Below are 26,013 nucleotides of genomic sequence, written 5' to 3' on the forward strand. Positions count from 1 at the left end.
GCGCCTCAAAACCAATGGCAGCCCGACCTCTATTAAATTCCCGGCACTTTTCGTAGTTGATCCGTGGTTTAGCGCGCTTGAAACGAGGTCATATGGTCTAACAGGGCACCATAAGAGAAGCACCGCCTGTGCAAGACCAGATCCAATATAGCCTGAGAGGCTGTGAAGAGGCAAGTCATGCGCCGCTGCTGTTGATCTGATCTTTTGACATACGTAGCCTTCACTGGCTTTGAGCGCGCACCTTGCTGTGGTCGTTCAAAGTTCTTGCCCGGGAGGCTTACTGGTTATTTCTCGCCTTTCCTGGTACAAGATGGCACCCTTACCTACCGACCTATGAGTAGAAACAAGGCACGTCGATGGAAGTCTTGTTAGCTTAAATCGTTTGGTGTCATTTGTGGTGCGACGATCCCAGAGTGTGGCTGTTTGCTCCTCACCTCTCTGACTTAGGTACCTTTTAAGACAACCTACCTACTAGTAGGTACTAACCTTACCTGTCTACCTACCCTTGCTACCCAGGCCTGCTTCCCCGCATGCCTACATTCACTAACGTACCTTGAGAGGAGTGAACCACACCTCCTGTGCAGTAGCAGAAGCTCATTGTGTAAATAATTCTAGGTGTTTAAATACTTCTTCTCCCCTCCACCCTCTCCATATTCTCCCCTAATCACTTCTTCGACACCACACACAACTTTGTCTCAACGGTGAACTTTCTTTTCTTCCCATCGACTGCAACCTTGAGCCGAGCTCAGCTCTACAGCCCTTCATCATGGCAAACTGGCAACAGTGTAGGCTACCTTGTCGTCTTCCGCTTCTAATCCATTCCGACTGACCCATTCCATAGACAATCCCTTTGGTAAGAGGGAATCCCACTCTAGTAGTGCGATCCTCACCTACAAGATTCTTACTCTCGTCACCTGGATCTTGTCCCTCGTCGTCACTGTCTACTACACCCTCAACCGTCCCGATGATGGGCACACAAGAAATAGAAAGATCTGGGAGCAGAACCACATGTATCGCACTGCCTTTACGCTGAACCCAATCATCACATCCATTTACTGGTGAGTATCCCTCAGCCCCTCGCGCGCGCGCTCGCATACTGAGAGCTTGTCAAGGGTTGTTCTCTTCATACTCCAGGCTGGTTACATTGGTCACCTATTCTCGAGCAACTCGGACATTGTCCACGCTGCTGCCAGCGTTGGAAGCCACTTCATCTTCAACAACCTCTTCCACTTCGCTTTTGTCATGCTGTTTGTCCGCTCTCACTTCCACTGGGCTGAAGTCATCCTCGTTCTCAACTTCATCAACCTGTCCTCGCTCTACTTCCGCCACAACACATATCCCCGATTCATTCATACGCCTGTAGTATCTGGACCTTTGGCTTGGACCTTTGTCGCCATTTACTGGAATGGTGCTCTCATGGTTCCCCATCCCGACCACCTTGTTGCTCGCATCTTTGGGAATATCTTTATCTGGTCTATTCTTGTCTATGGGCTCTTCTTTATCATCATCTATAAGGTTTGTTCGATCGCTCCGGTCAACCCGTGTAGCTTGCTGACAGTATGTAGGACTACACCATGGGCTTCTCACTGAGCGTCTTTGCTGCTGCAATTGGAGTTTCCCAGTTCCTTCACCAAGTGATTGCCTTCCAGTGGATCTTTGCCTTTGTCATAATGGCTCTTCTTTTCATCGCCACGGTCGTTGTCGCTGTTCCTGCTGCGACTGGCCGCGAGATCAACTGGCGCAGTGCCCCTGCTGATCAGGAGCGTGCCCCTCTCCTCGCAGAGAACTGAAACTAGGTACCAAGCCGTGGAGAGAAACATTCCCCCGGGGGGGCGGGGGGCGGTGCTTTTCTCTGCTTGTCCAACCACTATTCCCCAAACATTGCGGCGCTATTTCTGCAACTCAAGTCGCCTGCGGTCACTGTTTGTATTTCTTAGCCGGCCAGCTGCATGCATGATTCGATAAGCGGTGTGGAATGTGGAGTAACGAAATAATATGACGTTGAGGATTCAGTGAGAACCGTCAAACCTGCAACATGCCCTCATGGAGCAAGAAAACACGGGACCTTAATATGGGCTGAAAATAAACTAAGCAAAGGATAACCTAAACTTAGTAAAGGTACCCTAAACTCAGGCAGTAAAGATATCCTAAATTTATGCAAATTTACCTGAGTCTTTTTGTCATTTAGGATTGCGGTCTTGAGTTTTCTTTCCTTCCCTAGGCATGCGCACGTTAAACTTGGGTAGTAATTGGAGCCAGCCTTTTGACAGCTTGATGTCACTGACGTAGTGGTGGAGCTTAATCGATAAGTTGCCGACGCTAGCGGCTCATTACCGAAACTTCACATCCTTAGGTCGGCGACCACCGAACATCAACACCTTGCCATGAAGCCTTTGCGGCCTTTTCCTTTCCCTTTGAATATCGGGACCGACATTTGCCAAATATCCCGTATCTATCATATACTGTCAGGTCCGCAGGCTCTACGCCTTGTAAACAAAGTCTTAGCCCCTGAAGAGCTAGCAAAGAAAGATGCACGGTTAAATGTACTCGACCAGGCGGCAGCGCGCAGGGTTCTATCACGACGTGCCACAAGCAAAGCCAGTGAAAGCCTCCAGCCGCACGAACGCATCGCATCAAAGGATCCTGAGCTGTGGAAATGTGCTGCCTTCATAGCAGGAAGGTACGGGGTTCTCCGGTCCATCTATCATTGGTAATCACTGACTAGAATGGTATTTAGATTTGCTGTAAAGGAGGCTGCCATTAAAGCACACCCACACCGTCATTTGACGTTTCACGATATCATGATTGAGCGACGGCTTGTGAAGGGCGAGGTATTGGGTAGTGGCCCGCCAATTGCGCGTATACGGGGCGCCGAAGGAGAAGCAGAAGATACCACTGCAATGGTGTCTATAAGCCACGATGGAGATTATGCAACAGCTGTGTGCTTGGGTTTTGAGCCATGTAATAAGAATAAAAGACGTAGAGACTTATAGGCTTATAGGCTTAATATATACTATATATATATATATATAATTTATTAAGGTATATCTATCTATTATAAAAATAATAATACTAAAAAGATATTAATTAACACTCTAACTATATAGTTTAATACTCTCTCTCTTTTCTTTTAAGCAAAAAAGTCACCTCCTCACATAATTAACTACAACCACAAAAAGAAATCGCAAATCGGTATACCAGGGACTCGAACCCTGAGCCTTAGTCTTAGGAGGACTACGCGCTACCATTGCGCCAGCACACCGGAGCAGTTTTTCCGATTCCGGAATGATCGGATATGGTTGGAGTAATGTTATCATGGCTTATATCCTTGGGGGCTTGGAGTGAATTCGGGGCAAGACGGCTGGCAGTTTGAATACGAAAAAGGCATGTATTGTATTGGTCCTTGGGTTCGCCATTTGGGTTTACGAGTTGGATGTTTTGCTTTACGGCTGCTTTTAGTGGTGGCCGTATCTATGTCGCTGTCCACATGGTTCTGTACGTACTCATCTGCTGGCAGCTCATGTCTGGCGGCAGAAGAACAGAACAAGGCATTTGTTTTAGTAATGCTTGTATGGCGATTCAATTGCCTTTGCATTTTTATCATGCTTGTCAACTTCAACTACTAGACGTTGGTTCGCTGTGTTAAAAATATAACTACGCTGATTCCCAACATGTCTGATATTGGGCCAAGAATGTATCTTTCACGCTGCACAACCGTGATTCGATGTATCGAGCAATCAGGCTGAGTTTCTGGCCGCCATTGTTTTATAAGCATCAGGTTGATCATCTCCTCTTTGTCTGCCACAACCGAGACGGGCTTGAAATCAGGGCCAACAATTTGTCGACGGACCTGGAGATGACCCGGCCATAACATTCACAGGATGCAGTACCACCGCAGCACACCACCACAGCTCTGCCTCACCTCTCACCTACAGTATTCACCATGCCTCGGGGGGGGGGAAATAGATGAGACTGGCTTACACCAAAATCCACCGATCTACCACCAAATCCAGTCTCGTTTAAATTCCCCCCCCACCCCTAGCCATGGCAATGAGGAAACAGAGGGGGCAAGATAACCGAAACCGGTCAGCAGCGTGGTGAGGCGGTCAAAGTTAGGCTTTGAAGGCCATTTGGATGCCTGTTCGTCCTCCCCAATAACTGTCGTTACTTCATGGGGTGCCCCTGCTTTCAGCTAAAGGCGTTAAACCCCCACGGGCCGGGCGGCTGGCGAGAGCGGCGTTCAGGTCCGTTGCCCACTGGAAACGTCGGAGGTTCACCCGCCAAAGCAGCTAACGTCCAGTTGGTCCAGTTGTGCCTGCATCCCTGATTCCGCCCCCGATGCCGATTTTCGGGCGTCCACACGCCATCATGGGGCGCTCCACTTGCGCACACTCCCCACAACCATCCATTCATTGTTGTTCATGACTTCCTACTTGGATTGATAACGTGCTTGCTACCTACCCAGCCAAACCTTGATTCTTTCACTAAACATCGTCTTTTGTTTGTATATTCGTGATAATGAGTCGGGGATCAATGTTTACTTAAGCATCAATCTTTGCTTCTTGCTTTTACTCTGCCATTCTCTGTTCTGTCTTGTTCTTCCTTCATAGGATTCTTCATGTCTGCATCAGCATGATGGATGTCGTAATTCACCGCTTCGGCGGACTAGAGTTCTCTCCCTATCAAGGGAATGAATCTATCATGATACCTCAATCCTGTTCTTTGACTAGGTAAGACCTGTCTCAATATGAGATAAATCAAAGTTTACTAAGAATTCTAGCTCATATCAGAATGCCATGTCCATCTCCCAGATTTCGTGGATCCATCATGTGTCACAGTTTGCTCAATCTGGGGTACCACAAGCCGTTGTGCTTTTCCTGTCACTCATGCAACTCATCTACCACTTAGACCGAATTCGTCGGCAAGGATCTAGTTGCCGATCTAAAGCTGCCAAAATCCGGTGGCCCTATGAGCTTGCCTCACAAATCGCAAGACTTACTGCTGTTGTATATATTACAATTGCTTTCATCCAAGATCGACTACATTGGATCAACATCGTATCTGTTGTATTTACCTTCACTCTTGGTCTCACTCGTCTCTTCAACCATCTTGAGTGGCGCCATGTAGCACTGCATCAAATCAACTTTGTCCTTCTGGCTACTCTGACCATTCTCATTGCAGGGCACACTTTGCCCTGTATCCAGACTGGCACAAGATGCCTTCACGACGCCAGTACTTCCAGTGGGATCATCGCTCTTGCGGCAGGGGCTGTCATTGCAGCCATTACTCCCAGAGAATGGATACCAATTCAAGTTGACCTCAGTATCCCTGGTTACGACCAGAATGAGCCAGCTCCCGAGGAGACTTGCAGTTGGTTCACTTACTACTGTACCTATGACTGGCTGACCCCAATTATCTGGAAGGGTATGAAGCGGAAACTTGATATGGCTGATATTCCAAAGTTAGCCTGGTATGACGAGCCTATATACCTCTTACGACGTGTACAAGAAGCTCGTTCAATCTCGAAAAAGACACTCCGTACTGTTCTTAGATTCCAGAAGCGCGAGTTACTTCTCATGTCATTTTGGGTTGCCACGTCATACACGGTCGAAAATATAGCCGCATTCGCCATGTTTAAGTTACTCGAATATCTTGCTGATCCTAACGGTGCCATCTATAAACCGTGGCTTTGGCTGTTCCTCATGTTCATCGGCCCACTATCCCGCTCCGTTGCCTTCCAGCAGTACATCTTTACATCTACTAGACTCGTGGTTCGTATCAAATCTGCATTCACTCAAGAGCTGTACTACACTGCCCTGGATTCGATGGAGATGGAAGAGGATCCTTTTGAACTACAGTCCGGTGGTGCGAAAATCAAGAGCATGAGCGGCCAGGCCGCTGCCAAGACCACATCAGCAGGACGTTTGGCTAACCTCATGGCTTCCGATATAGACGCAATCTATAGATCAAGAGACATCATCCAGGCCACCATTGGTACCCCCGTCGGGACCATAATATCACTCATTGGAATGTACAGAATGATGGGCTGGGCATCTCTGGTAGGAAATGCGATCCTTTTTTTGGCCACACCTCTTTCGATATGGCTTGGGCGCTTAATGTTCTACTCGCAGCGCCGAGTCAGGAAAGCCCAGGATTCTCGCATGTCCTTAGTGACAGAGTATCTTGCGTCCCTTCGCGCCATCAAGTACTTTGCCTGGGAGGACCCTATCACTGAAAAGATCATCAATGCACGTTCCGAAGAACAAAGGGAGCTTTGGAGGACTTCAATGATCCAAGCTTCATTGAACCAAGTTATGCAGATTGTTCCTTACTTATCCTTACTTGTTATGTTTGGCTTGCACGTGGGTCTCTCCAAGCGTCGACTTGACGCCGCAACGGCTTTCACGACCATCTTTCTTGTCAAGAATGTTCGCAGAAATATCATGCAGGCTAGTGCCTTTGGCAGGAATTTCGCGAGTGCGTTGGTGTCGGTGACCCGACTCGACAAGTACTTTGAGAGTACGGTTCCTATTCCTCATTACCCCGTTGGCCCCCTTCGCATTGATCATGCCACGTTCCGGAAGACGAAGACAGCCAGTTTCACCCTAAACAACATAACGCTTGATTTTGCCCAAGGCGGTCTTAATGTCGTCAGTGGCCCGAGTGGCAGCGGCAAAACAACTCTGCTGTTGTCTATTCTTGGTGAGACCTACCTTGAGGGTGGAAATGTGACCAGACCAGACGATATAGCGTACGCTTCTCAATCTTCATGGTTGCAGAACGAGACCATACAGGCCAATATTATATTTGGCAGTCCAATGGAAAAGCCACGCTACGATCGCGTCATCGAAGCATGTTGCCTATGGGAGGATTTTAAGGATCTACCGGCTAAGGATATGACCATCGTGGGAGAGAACGGGACTTCTCTTTCAGGTGGCCAAAAAGCACGAGTTGCTCTTGCAAGGGCATTGTACTGCAAAGCACCACTTCTGTTACTCGATGATATATTTGCAGCTCTGGACGCTAAAACAGCTGCTGGTGTTTGGAAACACTGCTTCTGCTCTGACCTCCTTAGTGGGAGGACAACTGTACTTGTGACAAATCTTCCCTGGATTGCAGAACAAGCCGATCTCTCTGTCGTGTTGGAGAAGGGTCAAATTGAGTCGTCTGAGCCCCAAGTTGGTATTGTCCGCAAACCAATCGCTATCGCTCAGGTCCTTGGAGGAGATGCTGAGGAGGATGACGTACTTCATGATACAGTCCAGGAGATACAACCAAATGGTGATACTTTGAACGACGCTAACCGAGCCCCTGAAGAAAAATACCTGAAGGATGTCGTCAATCAGGAAATGAAAGCTTCTGGAAAGGTCGGCCGTATGACTTGTCAGTACTACTACCTTCCCAGTCGTGAAGGGATGCTAACTTGGTCGCCAGTCTTGCAATACATGAGCTACTTTGGACATCCGGTCTTTGTTGCTGTCTGCCTGGGACTTCTACTTGCCACGAACATCTTTACCTTTAGCAGTCTTTTGTGGCTCTCTGTCTGGGTAGAAGCATACAATCACCAGGCTCACATTGATATTCCTTATTATATGGGGATCTTTGCAGGCCTTACATTCCTTGAGATCGGTAGCTACTGTTTGGCTATCATAATGTTCGAATGGGGAGCTTGGAACGCTGCAAAGAGATTACACAACGATTTCATACATGCCATCATGCACGTCTCCCTTTCATGGTTCAAGCATATCCCCATTGGCCGCATCACAAACCGCTTCTCCAGTGATATGGCGTCACTCGACGGTACAATCAGTACCATGCTACGGATCATGCTTGATACGGTCCTTCTCATGCTCTTTCGCATTGGAGCTGTCAGCAGCATAATGCCGGTTTTTATGATACCAGCACTATTTACGTGCTTGTTTGGTGTTCTCATAGGAGAAGCATACACCAGAACCGCCGTTGTAATCAAGCGACTAACGTCTTCTGCTCAGTCGCCTGTGTTCTCCCAGTTTGCAGATACGTTGGCTGGTCTTCCTGTTATTCGTGCCAGGAGTGGTATGTCGTCAAGATTTCGAGAAGAGTTGGCTGCCAGGCTGCGTACATGGTCAGCTTCAGCCGAAGCCAGCTTCAATGCTAACCGTTGGGTTGCTGTACGCGTGGATCTTGTGACGGCCCTCGTCGGTCTGTCAGCAGGTATAATTGCCGTATCACAGACAGGTGTCGTGGCTGCAGGGTTGGTCGGATTCTCCCTCACCAATGCCAATGGACTCAGCCAGACGATCCTGTTACTTGTTCGAGCGATGAATGATTTGGAAGTTGAAATGCAGAGCGTGAGTGTGTTTGTTATCATCTGTCAAAGTGTCTGCTAACCAAGTATCGAGTTTCACCGAGTCAGGGAGTACGTCAAGTTGGAACCCGAGGAAAAGGACGACAAGACGTATCCCGAGGAAGGTGAATACACAGATGATCCCTGCCACGTGATCCCCCAGAACTGGCCTCGATCTGGCGAGATCGAGTTTCGAAACGTTACAATCCGGTACGATCCTGATGGATCCGACATTCTCACCGGGATAAACCTCAAGTTCAGAGCGGGTGAACGTGTGGCTGTCATAGGAAGGACAGGTTCAGGGAAAAGCACTGTCAGTATACTACACTCTTTTACAGCACCTATCGGGTTATACTGACAACTGGGATTTCTAGCTGGTGCTTTCCCTCCTTCGCTTCACACATGTTGTATCTGGTGAAATTTTATACGATGGAATTGACATTACCAAAATTCCTCGGCATCGCCTCCGAGAAAGCCTTACAATCATACCACAAGAGGCTGTCCTATTCAACGGGACGGTGGAGTCCAACCTTGATCCTAGCGGTCGAGTTTCCAAAGACATTCTCGACAAGGCCCTGGACAACTGCAAAGGCATCGCATCCTTCTCCCCTCATACTTCTGACGACAGCGATAATGATACACAATTTCACGACGACGAGAACAATAGTGTAAATCTTTCGACATGTGTCGACGCTCGCGGTGAGAACTTCTCTCATGGTCAGCGACAAGTTCTTTCACTCTGCCGTGCGCTGATTCGCCAGAGCAAGCTGATGTTGCTTGACGAAGCCACGGCAAGCATGGATTATGATACAGACCGAGGTATTCAAAACGTCCTGCGGCGGGAACTCGAAGCGGTCGGTGGAGGGCGGACTTTGGTAACAATCGCGCATCGTCTACGTACAATCATTGATTATGATACAGTCGTGGTTATGAGTGGGGGGCGTGTTCTTGAGTAAGATCTCATTGACTATGGTCCTTTATAGACTTCCAGCTGACAATCCTCTCCAGGTATGGCTCACCTTGCGATTTGTATAACAGTAGAGGTCAGTTCTACGACATGGTCTACCATAGCGGCGAAATGGAGGACCTGCAGGCTTTGCTAGAGACGGAGAGTTCCCAACAGGACATTTAAAGGAGGAGCATTTTGTCTGGGATAGGTATGTCTGGATACTCAAGATGAACACGTCAGGGCATGGATGAGTTCAAAAGTGGGAAATATCTTACATCCGCCTGGGACATCTGTACATCATCCTTATGGCTTATCCATAGACGGGTGTGTCGACAAGATTAAGGCAGACTTTTCCAAATAAATATTCCATTCACAAGCTCTATAATTTCCTCAGACAGCCGGCAGCCAGCTAAATGAGCAGAAGAATCATTTGTAACCTAAAAGTCCTGTGCGTCGTGTATTTTCATGCCCCCGCTGCATCCTTGCTTGAACAGATACCAAATAGAAAAGCAGGCGTGATTGGAAAAGCGAGAGCTAGACGGCAATAAACAGGTGAAAATAAAACGAAGTTGCCCATTGTCAAAGGCGATCGAACATCTTCCTCATGAAGGATCCTGTTGCTTAATTCCAAAATCAAAACCTAAGCCAAGTCTTTCCCTGTCTCCCCAACGCCATACGTGCGTTCGTATATTTTGCATGTACATGCCTGTTTCTTGCGATGAACATATCATCGGCTCGTCTCCTTTCACGTCTTGTCGCGTCTTCCTGCATCTTCTTTTCATACGGGCACGGGATAGTGTGATTGTGGTAAGATATATGGATCATGGGCGTATGCGTTGGATTTCGTGGTATCATCGACACTGTGACGTGGTCTGCTTCTTCCTCATGTTCGTTATGCACTGGTAGCATCCCCCTCCGTTATTAACCACATCCCCATTTATTGTCCGTTGAATGGCTCCTCCATGTTGGTAACTCCAGCTTCCACGTTATGATAATCGAGAATTTCCGAGTACCTGTTCTATATTAGTATATTCGATACATGCAATCTGGCAACACACTAACATCATGATCTTCCATGTATCAACGGGCAGATCGGCGTCGTTGAAGCTCCAGTCAAACTTCTCCTCCGCCACAGGCTCGTCTGTGGGATCGTGGTAGGGAGAGAGATAGTCGTGAGAGAGGGCCTCTGTGGCAGTTATTCGCTTCTTAGGGTCGAAGACAAGCATGCGCTCCAGCAGATCAATAGCTAGTAATGTGTCAATCAGTGATCTCTCAGGGTCAAATGGAGGAATTATTTCGTACCCGAATCGTCGGCATTCTTGAACTTATTACGAAGAGGCTGTCGCTCGCGTTTGGGCAGCGACTTCACGAACCGCAGTGTCTGGAAGTCGTTAGAATTGTGGACAGAATGCAAGGCATTGTCACTCACGTTCTCGCTGGCGATAGTGTTGATAACATCATCAGGAGGGGTACCAAGTAGCTCAGTGATGATAGAGAATTGGTTGACGTGATCTTTTCCGGGGAACAAAGGTTTGCCTTCAAGCATCTCAGCAAAGATGCAACCAGCACTCCAAATATCAACCTCGACGTCGTATTTTTGCCAGGTGAGCATGATTTCGGGGGCTCGGTAGTATCGTGTGGAGACATAACCAGTCATCTGAGGGTCCTGGATTCGTGCAAGACCAAAGTCGCAAATCTTGAGATCACAGTTTTCGTTGACGAGGATATTGCTGGGTTTGAGATCGCGGTGGACAACGCCGGCCGAATGCACGTACTTCAGACCTCGCTACAACGCAACCCATGTCAGCAAATGATCTGTAGCAGCCATTTTTGTCTAGACTGTCATTGATACATACCATAATCTGGTAGAGGAAGTACTGGATGAACTGCTTCTCAAGAGGGCGCGATGTCAATAATCGGTGAAGATCGGTGCCGAGGAGCTCTGTGACAAAATAGCTATAGAGCTGTCAGCGCAAGAACGTGGGGAACGAGGCGGGGGAGGGGTAACGCAGGTCGCGGCTGGGAACGCACATATCTTCCAGAGGAGAAATAAAGATGTCGCTGAGAGAAATGACCTGGCAGCAAAATTGGATTAGCATCGAAAGTCTTGCAATTGCTCATAGGACCATTGAGGACAGGTCAAGCAAAAAGAGACGCGTTGAATGCGAAGATACACGGAGGTATTGAGCTGTGCGGGGGCTGATGCTCACATTTTCGTGCTTGAGGTGCTTGAGCAGCTTGAGTTCACGGTATGTGCGCTTTGCGAGCACAGGTGTGCTGAAAGGCTTCATGATCTTCTTGACTGCGACATTTTGGTTGGTAAGTTGATCCCGGGCAGAGCTGTTGCAAAGGGAACCGTGTCAGTCGGATGCGCAGGATCAGTAGGGACATCTAAGGGAGCATACCAAACGAGGCCAAAAGCTCCCATGCCAACAGGCTGGAGATCGGAGTATCTGCGCGCAAATCGAGTCAGTGATGCGATGGTTATCAGCTTCAAATGTATGGTGAGCTTACCTGGAGGTGATCTCGAATGTGGTGCCAAAGATTTGGGCGCGTACGAACTCGGCCATGGTGAATATGTGATTTTTTGGACGATAGGTTTGAGGGTGAAGAGAAAAAGTAGTCAGTTTCCTGGCTGTAAAACGAGGAACACCAAGATGAGGTAAAGATGATGGCGGGCGGGGCGCAGACGTAATCGTCTAAGATCGTACGGAGTAGTCAAAGCTATATGTTGGGCCTGGCGTGCGGTGCGGTGCGGTGCGAGATAAAGTGAAGAACAGAGAGGTAATCTCGTTATTGGACTGGATTGGATGGGCGGCTGGATATGGAAATGGGATGGACCGATGATGGGTCAGGTGAATGGTGAATCGACGATCGAGCAAAAGACGATGACCGTGACCGGGGTACCAGTAAAAAAAAGCGATGCAGGTTTCGATGTCGATGAGCAAAGCGTCTCAAGCGGGGGCGGGAAGAGACGCGCGAGTTCCCACTGGATAAAACAGCAATGAACGTGTTTGATTGACTGATTGCTAGATCACTCAATGGGCTTTGTAACGCAGTGGTTGACTGATCGTCGTTGTTTTGTCTTGGACCGTCTTTTCCACTGACGGTGGTATTCAGTGCCCGTTGACAGGTACGGAATGGCGGGGTAGGTAAATAAATGCGTAGGTAGGCAAGAGCAACGTGTCTGTCTATCAATGATTGCGAGGTCAGCAACAGTCCATTAAAATGGCGAGAAGATTGCCAGTTAATGAGTGTAGATGGATTGCCACCTGAAAGAGCCAGTATTCGGCGCTTCACAGTGACACAAGTAGGTCAGTTGGAGACGCTCCGTATGCCGGGCTGCTGTCCTGTGAGTACTGTAGGTACCTCAGTGAGGGGCAAGCTGCACCAGCCCAGGCGCTGGAGACCGGCAGTGACACTGAGATTGTTCGGGGCATAGATCAGACCAACAGCAGCGGTGGCAGCCTCAGAATTGGTACCCAGGTTGGTATCAGTTGCGTTGTCCTGCTAAGACAGCACAAGCGTATGACACCGCCTGTAGGCAGTCTCCAGCTCTTCTCCCCCCAGTCCGTTCCAAGACTGCAGCAGTGGGGTCCAAATGCTTTGAGCTCCATAAAGAGGTGCCCTTGACGCCATGATGCCCCAATGATCGGACAGTTTGCCCTGAGTACTTCAGAGCCATTGTCTGGTGCCAACAAGGAAGTAGGATCCAACCGCTGGGAGGAAATCTGGGGTATTGGCAATTTGCTCGACAAGAGGCTTACCTATTCTTTGCAGGTCCAGGCGTCGTCGATTAGGAGGCTCGTTTCGAGTGCGGGTGTCTTCCTACTGGACCGGTCGAATGTCGATCACTGCAGAGGTTACTATAAGATGTGTCGTAGGCTGCGTGAAGGTGGCAGCAGTTCTAGATAAAATGAGAAGAGCTGAGAGGGAGAAATTTCGAAAGTCGAAGGTCCAAGGGGGGAGGAGAAAACGAAATTTCAACAAGAAGAAGAGGTTAGCATCTGGGATGGAGGGTACATGTACATATATACATGGTCGTAGAAGGCATTGGGTCGACCGAGGTGAGAGTGAGGTGTTGGTATTGGATTATGTGGACGGAGGACCGCCGGTAGGTTTCTTGGTGGGGGGTGGGTGAGGGGCGCTACCTACGGGGACAAGAGCTCCGGGGAGTAGTACCCTGGAAAGTAGGTACTCGCCAAACTAAGGAAGTCGAGAGGCTTGATTAAGATGCCTATACCTTCCTTCCATAGGCAGATCAAGGAGCTATTCCTTGTCACCGTCTATTTGGTTTGCATCTGTGTGCTCCGATTTAGTGATTCCCCTTATTCAGACCCTTGCGACACGTAACGGGATCGAGATCTCTCTTGTTGTAGTGGATATCGTGGATATCAAGGTTATGCGCTTACATGGTCACATACCTACCTACGTACCTACCTGCCTACGAACAGGACATGGAGTTTTTTTATGGAAAAGTTGAAAATTTGATGTATGACATGATGACACTTTGAGCCCTTTAGAATCGATAGTCAGGGTCCTTGTGAATTTTGCAATCATGCATGACTCTCGCCTGTGGTTGTTTTTACCTACCTATCTAAGTGCAGCCAGGCAAGAGAGTGTTGATTATGATTCTATGCAGCCATGAGTTGCTGGGATTTTATTACTGGTTTGGCGGCATACGATGCACGATGTGATATAGATCGAATATTTTCTTGATTTTTAAACATTGGGTGCTACGATAGATACTTACTGCTGAGCCCGTCTATGGGCATCCAATCCATTATCAAACTGACCCTGCCAAGTCTGCCCTGTATCTGCACCTGCAACAACATCCCATCATGGCATCACCAAACTCAGCCATGTGCAAGGTAGGTACCCAGATAAGAATTACCCATCATGTAAATATTACCACTTCAGCTCATCATCATTGTCTAAACTCTTCCCCTCATTTTCTCTCTTTCCCCTTGTCTCTTGCATATCATGTCCTGCATCAGAAACTTTTTAACAACCCCATTCACATGGGTGCCATGTTTTCTCAAAATGACGTCAATTCAGCCTCCAACTGGCTTACCCCTGTTTTCTGACAGCGCACGCCTGATGGCTGAAGCAGATGCATCAGGATGGGGCCTGGCCTGGCCTGGCGCTTGGACTCCTCTGTTTTTCTTCTTCAAACGGACGCAGGACCCATCCCCCGTCTCCGATCGTTCCCATGCGCCGGTACCTCTACACCACTTTTCACCGTGACGGTACCTGCTGGCTCGATCTGTCATGCTCAATGACATAGTCCGCTCATCGTGGAATCATCTCAATGATCGAATATTCTCCCGAAAGACTAGTCTCTTCAGTGGAGCCACTTCCAGAACAAGCCCAAGCCTAAGTTCACCTCACCTCCACTGCATACTAACTACTGATTGAGTAGTACCTATCAATTCGGAATTTTCATCACGCGCTGCAACGCTGTAAATAATCGTTCAGGTTTTCTGAAGCCTGGCTCTCGATTCTCTACGTCATATACCAAAAGCCTCGAGCTTTCAGCTGCATCTTTGTCGTGCCAGAATCCAAAGTCCCCATACCTCAGGGCAAGGGTTACAATCAACAACATCTCACACTGGGAGTTGTCTACCTATGCCAGCGATTCATGTTACAGCTTTTATATGCTTAGTCGTGCGTAGTGCCGCTCTCCCTTCTCAATTACTCATTTTGTTGTTGCGGTAAGGTCTCAGTATGATATGCCTCAGTGTCATCTTGACCTTCCTTGAATTCCTTGCATCCAATAACCAACTGAATGCTATTCTCCCTCGTTGGGTTTTCCAACTCATGATATCGTAAAACCACGGCCCTTGCCATTCTCTGAACCTCAGATCTTCCCTCATCGCTCCTTGACCCTGGCTTCACAATGCGAGCGTGCCCTGTCGATCCTCTCCTAATCCCATTGCCATCCACACTTTCATCTTCCATCCGATCCCATCTGAGATCTAAATTCTACCCTCCCGTAACCCAGCAGAACCAACCCTTTTGCCATCCTGCCATCCCAGATCGACCATGCCACTTCGGTCTAGATCTTTTGATCAGCATCCAGGGCCTAGTCAAACTCTCTGCAGCGCATCTTTTCCGCCCCGTGATGCGGATCCTGACACGTAGAAACAACCGAGCAAGGGAACACCCGCCCCGACTATTCCAAAGACTCGGTACCAAGTCTTTGCAGCCCAGCTAAGTACAGCGATTCGGACGCTTGTTACCGATCACCCGCCTAGACTCGGGTTCCGCTGATTCGTCTAGCTGAGCCTTTATACTACATAGTTGGCATCATCGTCTCCAACGGTTCCGGTTCAGACTACCACCGTTTTGACTAAACCTACATTTGACAGATATGTACATGCGCTGTATCTTTCTAGACGGCCATACAGTAGATGTAGTGCCATTCTGTTTGATGATTTCCGGTAAAGGTTGAGAGGTCATCTGAGTCTTGCCTACCTAGTTACGAAGTCATCCACCAGAACTTCACCTTCCAAGCCCCTTCTTCTATCTCGTCGCACTCTTCTACCCCACAAATTTCTCGTATCGATTCCTCGGTCTCTCTAGAACCCCACAGGGACACATAGGTTAAGACGCCGTGCATGCTAATGGGCAGCGAATCATTGCCTGGAAATAAAGCGTTGACCTTCAGTCTCATACAGGCCTCTTCATCCATCTGCGTTACCGATATAGACTTCCTTAATCGGGTCCGGCAACATGTTGGAAAACCCAACACACATAATAACAAGCCTATAGAGGATGCAATCACATCAAAGTCAAGAATTAGAGGGGTAGTATATGCCATGCACGTTTCATTATCAAGGGGAGGGCCTATCCATTTTCCACTTTTGTCATGATCTCGCAGGTTGAATTCATTCTTCACCACCAATCATATGTCACCAGTCTGCCCAATTCCCTCTCTTGTCTCTCGTTCCGTCGTGAGTGTCTAATCCCACGCCTCTCTGAGAATCTATCCACATAACCGTGTCTGCTTCTATCATAAACTAGTTCTGCACGATCTAATCATGGACGACAAGAGGCTCTGCGTTCCAGATGCTCTCGGCATACTCGTCAATGCAGCGGTCGCTGCTGAAAAATCCCATGCGAGAAACAGAGGTAATTGACTTCTTGATCCATTCCTCCTGGTTCTGATACGCCTCATCCACCAGCTTGTGCGTCTCGTTGTAGCTGTGGAAGTCGTCAGACACCAAGTAGTAGTCACCGTGATCACGGACAGCGGCGACCAGGGCGCTAAAGTCATGGACTGAGCCAAAGGTGCCCTTCTCGATCTCGGTAAACACTTTCTGCAAGTCTGGGTCAATTTCATGAGAGCCGTACTGGTGACTGTGTCGGAGATCTTCAACATCTTCAGCGAGGTTTCCAAACAAGAAGATGTTGTTCTCGCCAATCTCGCGAGTAATTTCAATCTATTCATGATCAGCCGTGGAATCAAATGCATGTTTCGTTTACTTACATTGGCACCATCACAAGTACCAATGATGAGACCACCATTCAGAACAAATTTCATGTTGCTGGTGCCCGATGCCCTGTGACACATGTTAGCTAAGGTACCAATTCTTTGGTGTTTATTCACTTACTCGGTGCCCGCAGTAGAAATGTGCTCGCTAAGGTCCGATGCAGGGGTGATAATCTCAGCTTTGCTGACGTTGTAGTCAGGCAAGAAAATGACCTTGAGAAGATCTCCGATATCCTCATCATTATTCACCACAGAGCCAACAGCGTTGACCAGATGAATAATCTGTTTCGCCATCCAGTAGCCGGGGGCGGCCTTGCCTCCAAAGATGGAGACACGTGGAACGACCTTCTTACGCTCCTCAGGGGACAGTGACTTGAGGTGGAGATATCTATGAATGACGCCGAAGATATTGAGCTGCTGTCGCTTGTACTCGTGGATTCTCTTGACTTGAACATCAAACAACGCCGCAGGGTTCACAGTGACACCCACGGCCGACTTGATGAGCTTAGCGAGTCGGACTTTGTTGGCATATTTGATCTCGGACCATTCCTTACGGAATTCCTTGTCATCAGCATACTTCTCGAGCTGATTTAGAGTGGTGAGGTCCTTGAGGAAGCCATTACCCCCAACCTTGGAAGCAATGAGCTCCGAAAGGCGAGGGTTGGCCTGGTGGAGCCAGCGGCGAGGAGTGATGCCATTGGTCACGTTAGTAAACTTGTCCGGGCCGTAGATCTCGACAAAATCCTTGAAGATAGTGGTTTTGATGAGATCCGAGTGTAATTCGGCAACACCGTTGACCTTGTGTGATCCAACAATAGCCAAGTACGCCATGCGTACCATCTTTGTTTGAGACTCCTCGATGATGGACACTCTCCTCAAGATATCTCGGTCATTGGGGAATGCCTTCTCGACCTTCTGGAGGAAGAACAGATTGATATCGTAAATAATCTGCAAGTGTCGAGGTAGAAGGTGCTGGATCAGACCAACAGGCCATTTCTCCAGGGCTTCGGGCAGCACAGTATGATTGGTGTAACCGAACTGGAGACGATTAGATTAGATGGCAAACGTACAAGGAGGTGTTTCAACTCACGGTGTTCACGACAATTTCCCATGCTAGGTCCCATTCAAGGTGCTCAATGTCAATGAGAATTCGTTGCAACTCCACGATGGCCAATGTAGGGTGGGTATCGTTGAGCTGGATAGCCACCTGGTCGGGAAACTCCTTCCAAGGGCGGTTGGACTTTTTGAAACGGCGAACGATATCGTACAACGAGGCAGCAACCCAAAAGTACTGCTGCTTCAGCCGAAGTTCTTTTCCACGCTCCAGATTGTCGTTGGGGTACAGAACAGCGCTGATGGTCTCAGCTCGTTGTTGATCGGCAACTGAACTCTCGTAATCACCATTGTTGAACTTCTGGAAGTCAAACTCTCCGCCAGAAGCTTTGCTGGACCACAGTCTCAAGTTGTTTGTTGTGGGTGTGTCGTAGCCGGGGATGGGGACATCGTAGGCAACGGCCTGGACGATCTCACCACCCTCCCAAAGAGCAACGGACTTGCCATTCTCATCAGTAGTCTTTCTAACATGCCCAAAGAATTGAATCTGCATTGATGTTAGCTGTGCTTGACTGTCGATCAAGTTTTCAATGGCTTACATCGACAGTAACGTCGTGTCGTGGGAACTCCCAGGGGTTGAAGTCAAGCCAGTAATCAGGCACCTCGACTTGGTATCCATCGACAATTTCCTGCTTGAAAATGCCATATCGATATCGGAGACCGTAACCCCAAGCGGGGTAGTTGAGGGACGCCAGACTGTCGAGGAAACAGGCAGCGAGTCGACCAAGACCGCCGTTACCCAGCGCAGCATCATTCTCTTGTGTGATGATGTCTTCGATTCGGAAGCCGAGCTCAGCAAGACCAGCTAGCAACTCACTTTAGCAGGGTATCAATGAATGCAAACCTGAATCAACGTACCCTTTGCAGTATCCTTCTGACCCACGTTGAGCATAGCATTGTCAAGAGCACGGCCCATCAAGAACTCGAGACTGAAGTAGTACACGCGCTTGGAGTCGCGATAAGTCTGTCTCTGTTGAGTTCTGTTCCAATCAAGGATCAGGCGATCACGGAAAGCCAGACTGGTAGCAGAGTAGGCAGCATGTTCATCGCAGTTGAAGACAGAGCGGGCAAGAGTGGTCTCGACATGGCGGACAACCTCTTTCTCGAAGCCGTCTTTGCCAGTAAAGCCACTAGACTGGTTGCGCTTCCATGCTTCACGCTGAGGTTCGGGAATTGAGGCTGTTGGTGGTGTAAGTCAACATTCACAAGCAGATCGTTTACAGTAGTTCGATAGGGGAAATACATTAGGCAAAGAATCTTAACGTTTATGAAATAGCTCAGAGAAACCCAATTCAATTCGGAGCGAATTGCAGATTGAATGCATAGACAACATACCTTCAAAGCTCTTGATCTCACTAGGACCGAAACCAGTGGCAGTTCGGGTGTGTTTTGGGCGGGAGATGCCTGCGGGGCCGACTGCACCCTGAATGTCTACAATCGGGGCGGAGGTGGAGGGGCGCCTCTCACGGGTGGGCAAACGCTGCTGTTCAGACGCCATGGTTTCTATCCACAAGCTTGTTAGTCGAGTAAGAGCCGGGAAGGAAGTTGAGGGACGAGAGAAGAGAGATAAGGTCTTTCAGTGCCGGGGCATAACAGTTAAATACTCAACCACTATGGACAGACCCCTTGTCCTTTTGTGAAGCGAGAATCAGATCAGATCACCTACATCAACAACAAGGTTTACTGATGCCACTCAACGAGTTCTCGACGTTAGATAACACGACTGGCTAACGACGCGAGGTGTGCCACAGCTTTGGGTGGGGGAGCGGGGTTGAAGGTGCAAGGTAAAGCTGCAGTAGTTTCTTGCGTGCCCTGCTTTTATCGTAGCGGCTCAGAATCCCAATGAGTGCAGGGATCTGATCTAGGCAAGGTAAAGTATATGCGAACAGAGGTTATGCCGAATCTGAGCTGTTGATTCCCTTTATAGAGTTCGTTGTGGTCTGAGAACTTGTGCGTATTCAATTGTCCAGAGCGGCCGTCTGTATATAGGTAGTTGATGGGGATCCGGAGAAGGCGGGAGCTTGGGGAACAGGGGAACTTGGTGGAGTAGGCAAAGAAGATTTGAGGAGAAGAATGACAGGGATGAAACGAGTCGAAGTAAAGATGAGAGAGGGTAATATGGTTGGTTTTATGTCAAATTGACAAACAGATGCTGTGAAGAGAAGATTGAGAGGTGTCAGTAGAGGATGGACTGTGAGAGAGGTTGGAAAAGAAAAGAGGAAGAGAGGGGAGAAAGTAGCTCAAGAGGTATGAGCTGATGAGGGGAGCTGCAGGGAGCTTATAGGTAGGTAGTCAGTCTGTCTGTGTCTGGGTAAGAGCTTCCCGTCAAGACTCCTCCACCATGAGCGGATCCATTCTAGGTAATATTGGACGGTACCTAAGATAGGTATCATGACAACCTCACCATGAACGACGAGCTACCTACTAACATAGTACATGCCTAGCGTGTGATCTTGTTTTGTCTTGCTTGCTGAATGTAGCATTACCTAGAGCTCCAACCTATACTGCGTTGCATTTCGTCTCTTTTGCTCCGCTTACCGGCCAATGCCGTCCTTTTGCTTGCTCTCCCGCAATGACTAGGCCTCAGGGAGCAAGAAAACTTGAGACCTTCAAAGAAGACGCCAAAATAAGCTCGTCAAACGGTCTCCTAAGCTTAGGGTAGTTTACCTAAGTCTTTTTGCTATTTAGGATACAGATCCTAAAGTTTTCTTTCCCCCCTCAGCTAGGTCACATACCATCGCCAACTGGCGGCATGGTTCCCCTCCCCCGCAGCAACCGTTCTGTGACATGACGACATACGACGCACACATACTCTTGTAGAACATGCGATGCGATCCAACCAGACACATATGTACCTATCAAGAATAGGTAGTAGTAAGGACGGGAAATCATCATAAACTTGATATTCTCGCAGCACGACGCATAATACACAGCATAGACAGTCACGATATGCTATTGCTTGAAAGAGGTGCCTTCCACCATTTGAATTAGTACCTCTATGTAACGCCTAAGGTAGGTAGGTTGAGACATGTGAACCACCGATGTCTTCGTTGAAACTATTGCCCCTCCAACCTCTCTAGGCGACCTAACCTGAGGCAGTCAAGCTTCCTGTAGAAAGAGCCCGATGAATGTCCTCCCCCTCCCCCTCATGCCAGCTCCGAGTGCCTTCGCGAATGCAGACCGTATCTTGAACTCCATCCATTGTCAAGCAACTTATTTGCTGACAATGCATACTCCAAGACAGTCCCACCCACACAGGTACGCACACAAGAATCAATGAAGCCTCGCTTCAGACTTAGCGTCAGCTTTTCTCACAACGGATTGCGGGGCCGTGACGTCCGGTGTGTTTGTTACGCAGCAGTAGCACTTTTTCAGCATGAGCTCAGCTGTTTTGGTTCAACTATACTCGGTCTCGACCTGAGCTAAGACCTCTTAAATTCACAACCTTGTTCGTCACCTCACGGTGCCACCGAGCTCAGCAGAGCTACATGTGACGCGAAGGGGCTCGAATATTAGCCTTGACGAGTAGCTAGCTTGCTGTCTTGACAGATCTGTTGAATGCTGCAGCTTACATACAGCCTTCCAGCACAAACCAGTGCGTTATAGAGGCCTCAGTGCAAAATGTTGGTCGTCTGTATACGCTCTCCAAAACCACACCATAGCTACAGGGGAGACGAGGGCAAGGCGTTGACAATGGAAGGCTTCGGAGACTGTGTTTGTTTGTTTAAGGACTACCTATATCAAGCATAGAGTCTTTGGCACATAGTATATGGATCCCCCGCTTGCCACGAAGTCGGTAGCACCGAGATGGGTCCTGTCAAATGGTACGGTCTGAGAGCGTTGAGAGAGAGCTGCATCAAGAACAAGCTCTGCTACCACATGCATGCACATACAACACGCGCTCCAAACCCCGGAAGTTGAAATTGCTGATGAGAGCCAAAGTCTTGATGGTTATACAACATAACTGGACCTCATAAACCCAAATTTGATAGTTGACAACTGGCCCTCATTGTAACACAAGTACCTATGATGCTGAGCTTCAACACGTTGCCTCCTTAATCTGACACAGTCATGATGGATATACATAGTAATTCATGAGCGCAGGCCCTTGTCCACTAGTCTAGTTTGTTGGTCGTCTCATGAGTCCAAGCTCCAATCCACATCTAGACCAATACATGGCACATAGCTCCAGGAACATAACTAGCATGTTGATGATATTGGGCTCTTGGTTAAGCCCCGTCATAAAAGCTTCCCCTTTTTCTAGTAAAGTTCTATGTCCTCCCTAGATTCAAATATCACGTTTCGCAGAGGGTAAGTATGTTGGATCCTTTACGCCAAGCGATTATCCTCATACCAAGAATTTATAACTGCACTAGTGTACCCAGGTGAGCAAGCCATCTCACTGGGACAAAAAATCATCTTTCACCTCACGGCCATTATATATAACATCCAAATAGACTTGATCAAAGGCGATTCCATGATATAAATATCGTCATTTCGCCTCGTTCGAGTCGAGAACTACATATGTACCTGGAGAAGATAAGCAAACCATTAGCATACCAGACGATGAGTCCGGCTTTCATTGTGTTCCCAGTCAGCTCCTTAAACACCAATCTCCCTGGAAAGAAAGGGAAACCATACGCCTGTTCTCTCCCGCATCTTTAAGCTCGATAGAAGCCATAGGAATGCTAGTAGCGTAATATCCCCGCCTATCCCGCACTCTAGGATTTCTTTTCAATCCAAAGTGACCAAACTGCTTCGCCAAGCAGCCTCAAGACAGCAAACCGGATCGCATTGTGAAACCCTTCGTTTCCGTGTCATGCAATGCTTCGAAATTCCAATTGAGCAAGGCCCAACCGGAACCCTGAGCTCCTGCAAGGTCTAGTCGCCCAAAACTCGATAAAGCAAAATATATGCCAGACCAAGATATATAAACCGCAAATCCAACTCCATGTCGATTGACTCTTCGATTGTACTCTTTTCAGAAGGGGTTTGCCCAGAGCTGCAGATACTCAAGTGCATATCCATTTTCGTGAGCCGGCGAAGAGACTGGCACAAGAGAAATACTCCAAGTACAGGTGTCGCGTGAACAAAATCAAATAAACAATAAAGCAAGGATCGTATAAAATCGATGTCGTCCTGAGCCCCGTGTCCCTAACTCCAAAAAAAATGCTCTCGACGCCAGCCAACAGTTCCGTGCCCTTAACATCGTAGTTGTAAATTCAAATGAGCAGTGATTCGCTATCAAAGAATGCCCGAGTCCTTAAGTGCGTTATTCAAGATAGTCTCTTTGACTGCTGCGAAAACGAGTCGAATGTTTGACGTATCTGTTGCTTGCGTCAAGCTGTGTTGTGTTAGAAATCTGTAGGAGTTATTGTCGACGCTAACAAAACTTACTGGGGATACAGGTTTAGATGCGCCCGATTGACCTGGTTGAATCGCCAGAGTAGATACTTGGCTGCTTTATTGACATCGTTACCACCCGAGTAATCGGGAAAGTAATTGCCTAGCGGAGACCTGCTCAGCTTTTGTTTGAAAATGTCAACCTTGTTGAGGAACAGTATGATGCTAGTACGCATGAACCACCGCGAGTTGACCACTGAGTCGAAAAGGAGTAAACTCTCCATCATTCGGTTCTAGTGCTGATGTTAGAAGAAATTTCCTGATACCAGCCATTGTTGCAATTGCCAAGCGTACCTGACTGCTCTCCTCAAGTAGGACTTGATCATATTCGCTCAAAGCCACACAGAAGATGATTGATGTGACATTCTCAAAGCAGTGTATCCACTTCTTTCTCTCACTTCGTTGACCACCAACATCGAACATACTGCCCAAGTGTTAATAGAAGCCTGTGTCCGGTGCGCAAGTTGTATGTTCTTACTGAATGCTGAGTTGCCCCATTTGGAATCTCGTCTCATAGATACCTGTTGTCTTCGTTCGCGCTCGGAGCACATCCATTTCGTTCGGTAGATAGTCTGATGATACTATTCGCATCGCTTCCTGGAAGAAACTAGAGTAAGGGAAGTCAACAAGAATGCGCGCTCGATGTTAGATGCTCCAACATACTATTCGGCGGAATCCATGAGGTAGAACTCTGTCTGATGCTCCATGAGAAGATCCTTGGCTGGATCGTTCCACAGAGCTTGTACCGCCGCGCCCACTTTCGAATCGATTTGCGCTTGAGGACCAGACTCGGCTTGGTATTCTAATAGAAACTCTGCATGTGCCTTGTTCTCTTCGTTTTGAGGCTCGATGTCGAATTGTTGCATGGCCATAATAACTGCCTTAGCGCACTCCACAAGGTTTTTGAAGACAGTTGGCCGGTAGTTGAACAGCTCATCTTCCGAGTATCCTTTGAGATGGATGATTTTCATCTGTTTGACAATCGTCGACTTGCCACTCTCACCAGAACCTGCCAAAATTGTTAACTATCTGAGGTTGGGTTCAGCGCTTCGCTTGTCGCCTTGCCACCCTTACCTAGTAGCAAAATCTTGCATTCTTTCCGTAATCGTTTCGAGTCTTCTTCCAGAATTTTATCGATAGCCTGACTCTTCTTCTTCTGATCCGCCTCCTCATTGCTCGAGCTCATGCATGCGCCCATTTTGGCGGATCACAAAATAGCCTGAAAAGACGGCCCTTCGATAAAATGAAGTGATCGATGAGCTGAGCACAAGTCCACTTCGGTATTTATGATGTTGCTTATCTCCAGACGTGCATGACGGTCGCAACGGTTTGCGAAAGTAAGCGGTGTCGTATAACGTGGAGATAATGGGGAGGTAGACAATTGTGAGGGTTTTTGTAGCTGGAATGTCGAGCTGCTGGCTCGGTTCGAATTGAAGGATTGAGGGAGACTGGCGAATAGATGCGATAAGAAGTTGGTGAAGCAAAAGGTAATCGGGCACTTCAAGGGTGAACGGAGAGGTCGGGGAGATCGGATCGTTACGGGCGAGGAGGCGTGGACAAGACTCGATCCCTCGAAAAAGAGTCCTCGAGGCGTTTTCTTGTCGGGGGACAAGCGAGCGAATTTGAAAAGTACTGGAAGATGAAGCCGGGCGAGATATGCCTGAGCAGCGTCGAGGCTGAGAGCTTGAAGGAGAATGTTTGGCGGTGGGTAGACAAGAGAAAGAGATGGATGGACTGGCCTTGTCGCTCCAGATTGTCGGCCGTAACCAGCTACTGTACAGCGCTGGGGAGCTTCGTGGAGCCAGGGCGCGTGGGCGAGACTAAAGAGTACAAAGGCACTAGGAAACCTCGACGATGACGAGACAAAGTCGGCGGAGGGCTGCGCCAATTGGTGAGAGCCGACAGTGGGGAAGGAGTGAAGACAGGGGTGTGCGAGTCAACGCGAACCAGTGAGCAGGCGAGTGAAGATGAGAGATTTTGAAGGGAGCCTAGTTTGCCTACTAGGTAGGTAGGTAGGTAAGGTAGCTACTAAGGTAGTACTTCTGAGCCTTGAGGGCTTGGGGGGTTGAAGCTGATGGTATGGCCAGGTTGAAGGGGCGTCTACAGCCAGTAACTTCCTCACAATGTTGGGAGCAAAGCAGATGCCTATAACCGGATATCGTTGGTGACAAAGAGACTCGAGCGTTCGTGGAAGAGTCGCTTTAGGGAGTTTTGCAACGATCTCGGCAGAGAAGCGCAAGCGGAAGTAATGTCAAATAGCGAAACCTTGTCGTGTTTGACTCTGAAGTGAAACGTCAGCCAAAGCTGGAGGCCATATCAACTGAACTGAATTGAGCTGGTACAGGGTTAAATTGCACTGAGCACCTACGGAATAAGGCATGGTCGAGTACATAATAACATTCAAACCCACCTTACCTTACCTTCCATGGGGACGGGAGAGTAAGGTAATACGGTAGGTAGGTACCTATCAATCGGTACCAACCGTGCCACCGCCTGCTTTCTTTGCAAAAATCGATTCAACCGTCACATCCACATCCAATCCAATTCAAGCAGGAGGCAAGGACTGCCACAGACCTTTCAGCTGCTGGCAAGGACCAAGGGGCTCACTTCAGCGCTATTCTCCGCCGAGATAAAACATAAATCCACATGATGATACTGCCGCTGTCCATTTCAATAACCTCACCAGCAACACCCTCCATGTGTTGTAGTGCATCTTCACAAACACAA

General features: G+C 48.4%; 6 protein-coding genes and 1 non-coding gene across 7 annotated transcripts; 3 read left to right on the forward strand and 4 right to left on the reverse strand.

Annotated features, from left to right (window-relative positions):
- Nucleotides 1–766: 766 nt before the first annotated feature.
- Nucleotides 767–1,790, forward strand: FPRO_03032 (uncharacterized protein; the record flags this gene model as incomplete). Its single annotated transcript, XM_031226800.1, has 4 exons — nt 767–785; nt 842–1,058; nt 1,113–1,515; nt 1,566–1,790. 4 exons carry the CDS (start codon nt 767–769, stop codon nt 1,788–1,790), a joined length of 864 nt encoding a protein of 287 aa, XP_031077301.1.
- A 594-nt stretch (nt 1,791–2,384) lies between these two features.
- On the forward strand, nt 2,385–2,993 carry FPRO_03031 (uncharacterized protein; the record flags this gene model as incomplete). Its single annotated transcript, XM_031226801.1, has 2 exons — nt 2,385–2,680; nt 2,738–2,993. The coding sequence occupies 2 exons, from the start codon at nt 2,385–2,387 to the stop codon at nt 2,991–2,993; spliced, it is 552 nt and encodes a 183-aa protein (XP_031077302.1).
- Nucleotides 2,994–3,190: 197 nt separating this feature from the next.
- Nucleotides 3,191–3,262, reverse strand: tRNA. Its single transcript has one exon. It is a non-coding gene; the product is annotated as a tRNA-Arg (tRNA).
- Nucleotides 3,263–4,701: 1,439 nt separating this feature from the next.
- Nucleotides 4,702–9,458, forward strand: FPRO_03030 (uncharacterized protein; the record flags this gene model as incomplete). The annotated part of the gene is made up of 6 exons (XM_031226802.1): nt 4,702–4,730; nt 4,781–7,383; nt 7,435–8,330; nt 8,382–8,639; nt 8,701–9,278; nt 9,335–9,458. The coding sequence occupies 6 exons, from the start codon at nt 4,702–4,704 to the stop codon at nt 9,456–9,458; spliced, it is 4,488 nt and encodes a 1,495-aa protein (XP_031077303.1).
- A 754-nt stretch (nt 9,459–10,212) lies between these two features.
- FPRO_03029 (putative osmotic sensitive-2 protein (putative mitogen-activated protein (MAP) kinase homolog)) lies at nt 10,213–11,845 on the reverse strand (the record flags this gene model as incomplete). The annotated part of the gene is made up of 9 exons (XM_031226803.1): nt 10,213–10,288; nt 10,338–10,521; nt 10,578–10,656; nt 10,705–11,061; nt 11,132–11,231; nt 11,307–11,350; nt 11,486–11,615; nt 11,681–11,728; nt 11,790–11,845. 9 exons carry the CDS (start codon nt 11,843–11,845, stop codon nt 10,213–10,215), a joined length of 1,074 nt encoding a protein of 357 aa, XP_031077304.1.
- Nucleotides 11,846–16,312: 4,467 nt separating this feature from the next.
- FPRO_03028 (putative glycogen phosphorylase) lies at nt 16,313–19,381 on the reverse strand (the record flags this gene model as incomplete). The annotated part of the gene is made up of 7 exons (XM_031226804.1): nt 16,313–16,720; nt 16,768–16,840; nt 16,892–17,808; nt 17,861–18,370; nt 18,423–18,688; nt 18,742–19,062; nt 19,219–19,381. The coding sequence occupies 7 exons, from the start codon at nt 19,379–19,381 to the stop codon at nt 16,313–16,315; spliced, it is 2,658 nt and encodes an 885-aa protein (XP_031077305.1).
- Nucleotides 19,382–23,127: 3,746 nt separating this feature from the next.
- FPRO_03027 (putative G protein alpha subunit GNA-3) lies at nt 23,128–24,484 on the reverse strand (the record flags this gene model as incomplete). The annotated part of the gene is made up of 6 exons (XM_031226806.1): nt 23,128–23,227; nt 23,281–23,519; nt 23,581–23,710; nt 23,765–23,893; nt 23,950–24,295; nt 24,361–24,484. The coding sequence occupies 6 exons, from the start codon at nt 24,482–24,484 to the stop codon at nt 23,128–23,130; spliced, it is 1,068 nt and encodes a 355-aa protein (XP_031077306.1).
- Between the last annotated feature and the right edge of the window lie 1,529 nt (nt 24,485–26,013).

The sequence above is a fragment of the Fusarium proliferatum genome (genome assembly GCF_900067095.1).
Source record: "Fusarium proliferatum ET1 genome assembly, contig: FPRO_scaffold002, whole genome shotgun sequence".
In the NCBI taxonomy this organism is placed as follows: Eukaryota; Fungi; Ascomycota; class Sordariomycetes; order Hypocreales; family Nectriaceae; genus Fusarium; species Fusarium proliferatum.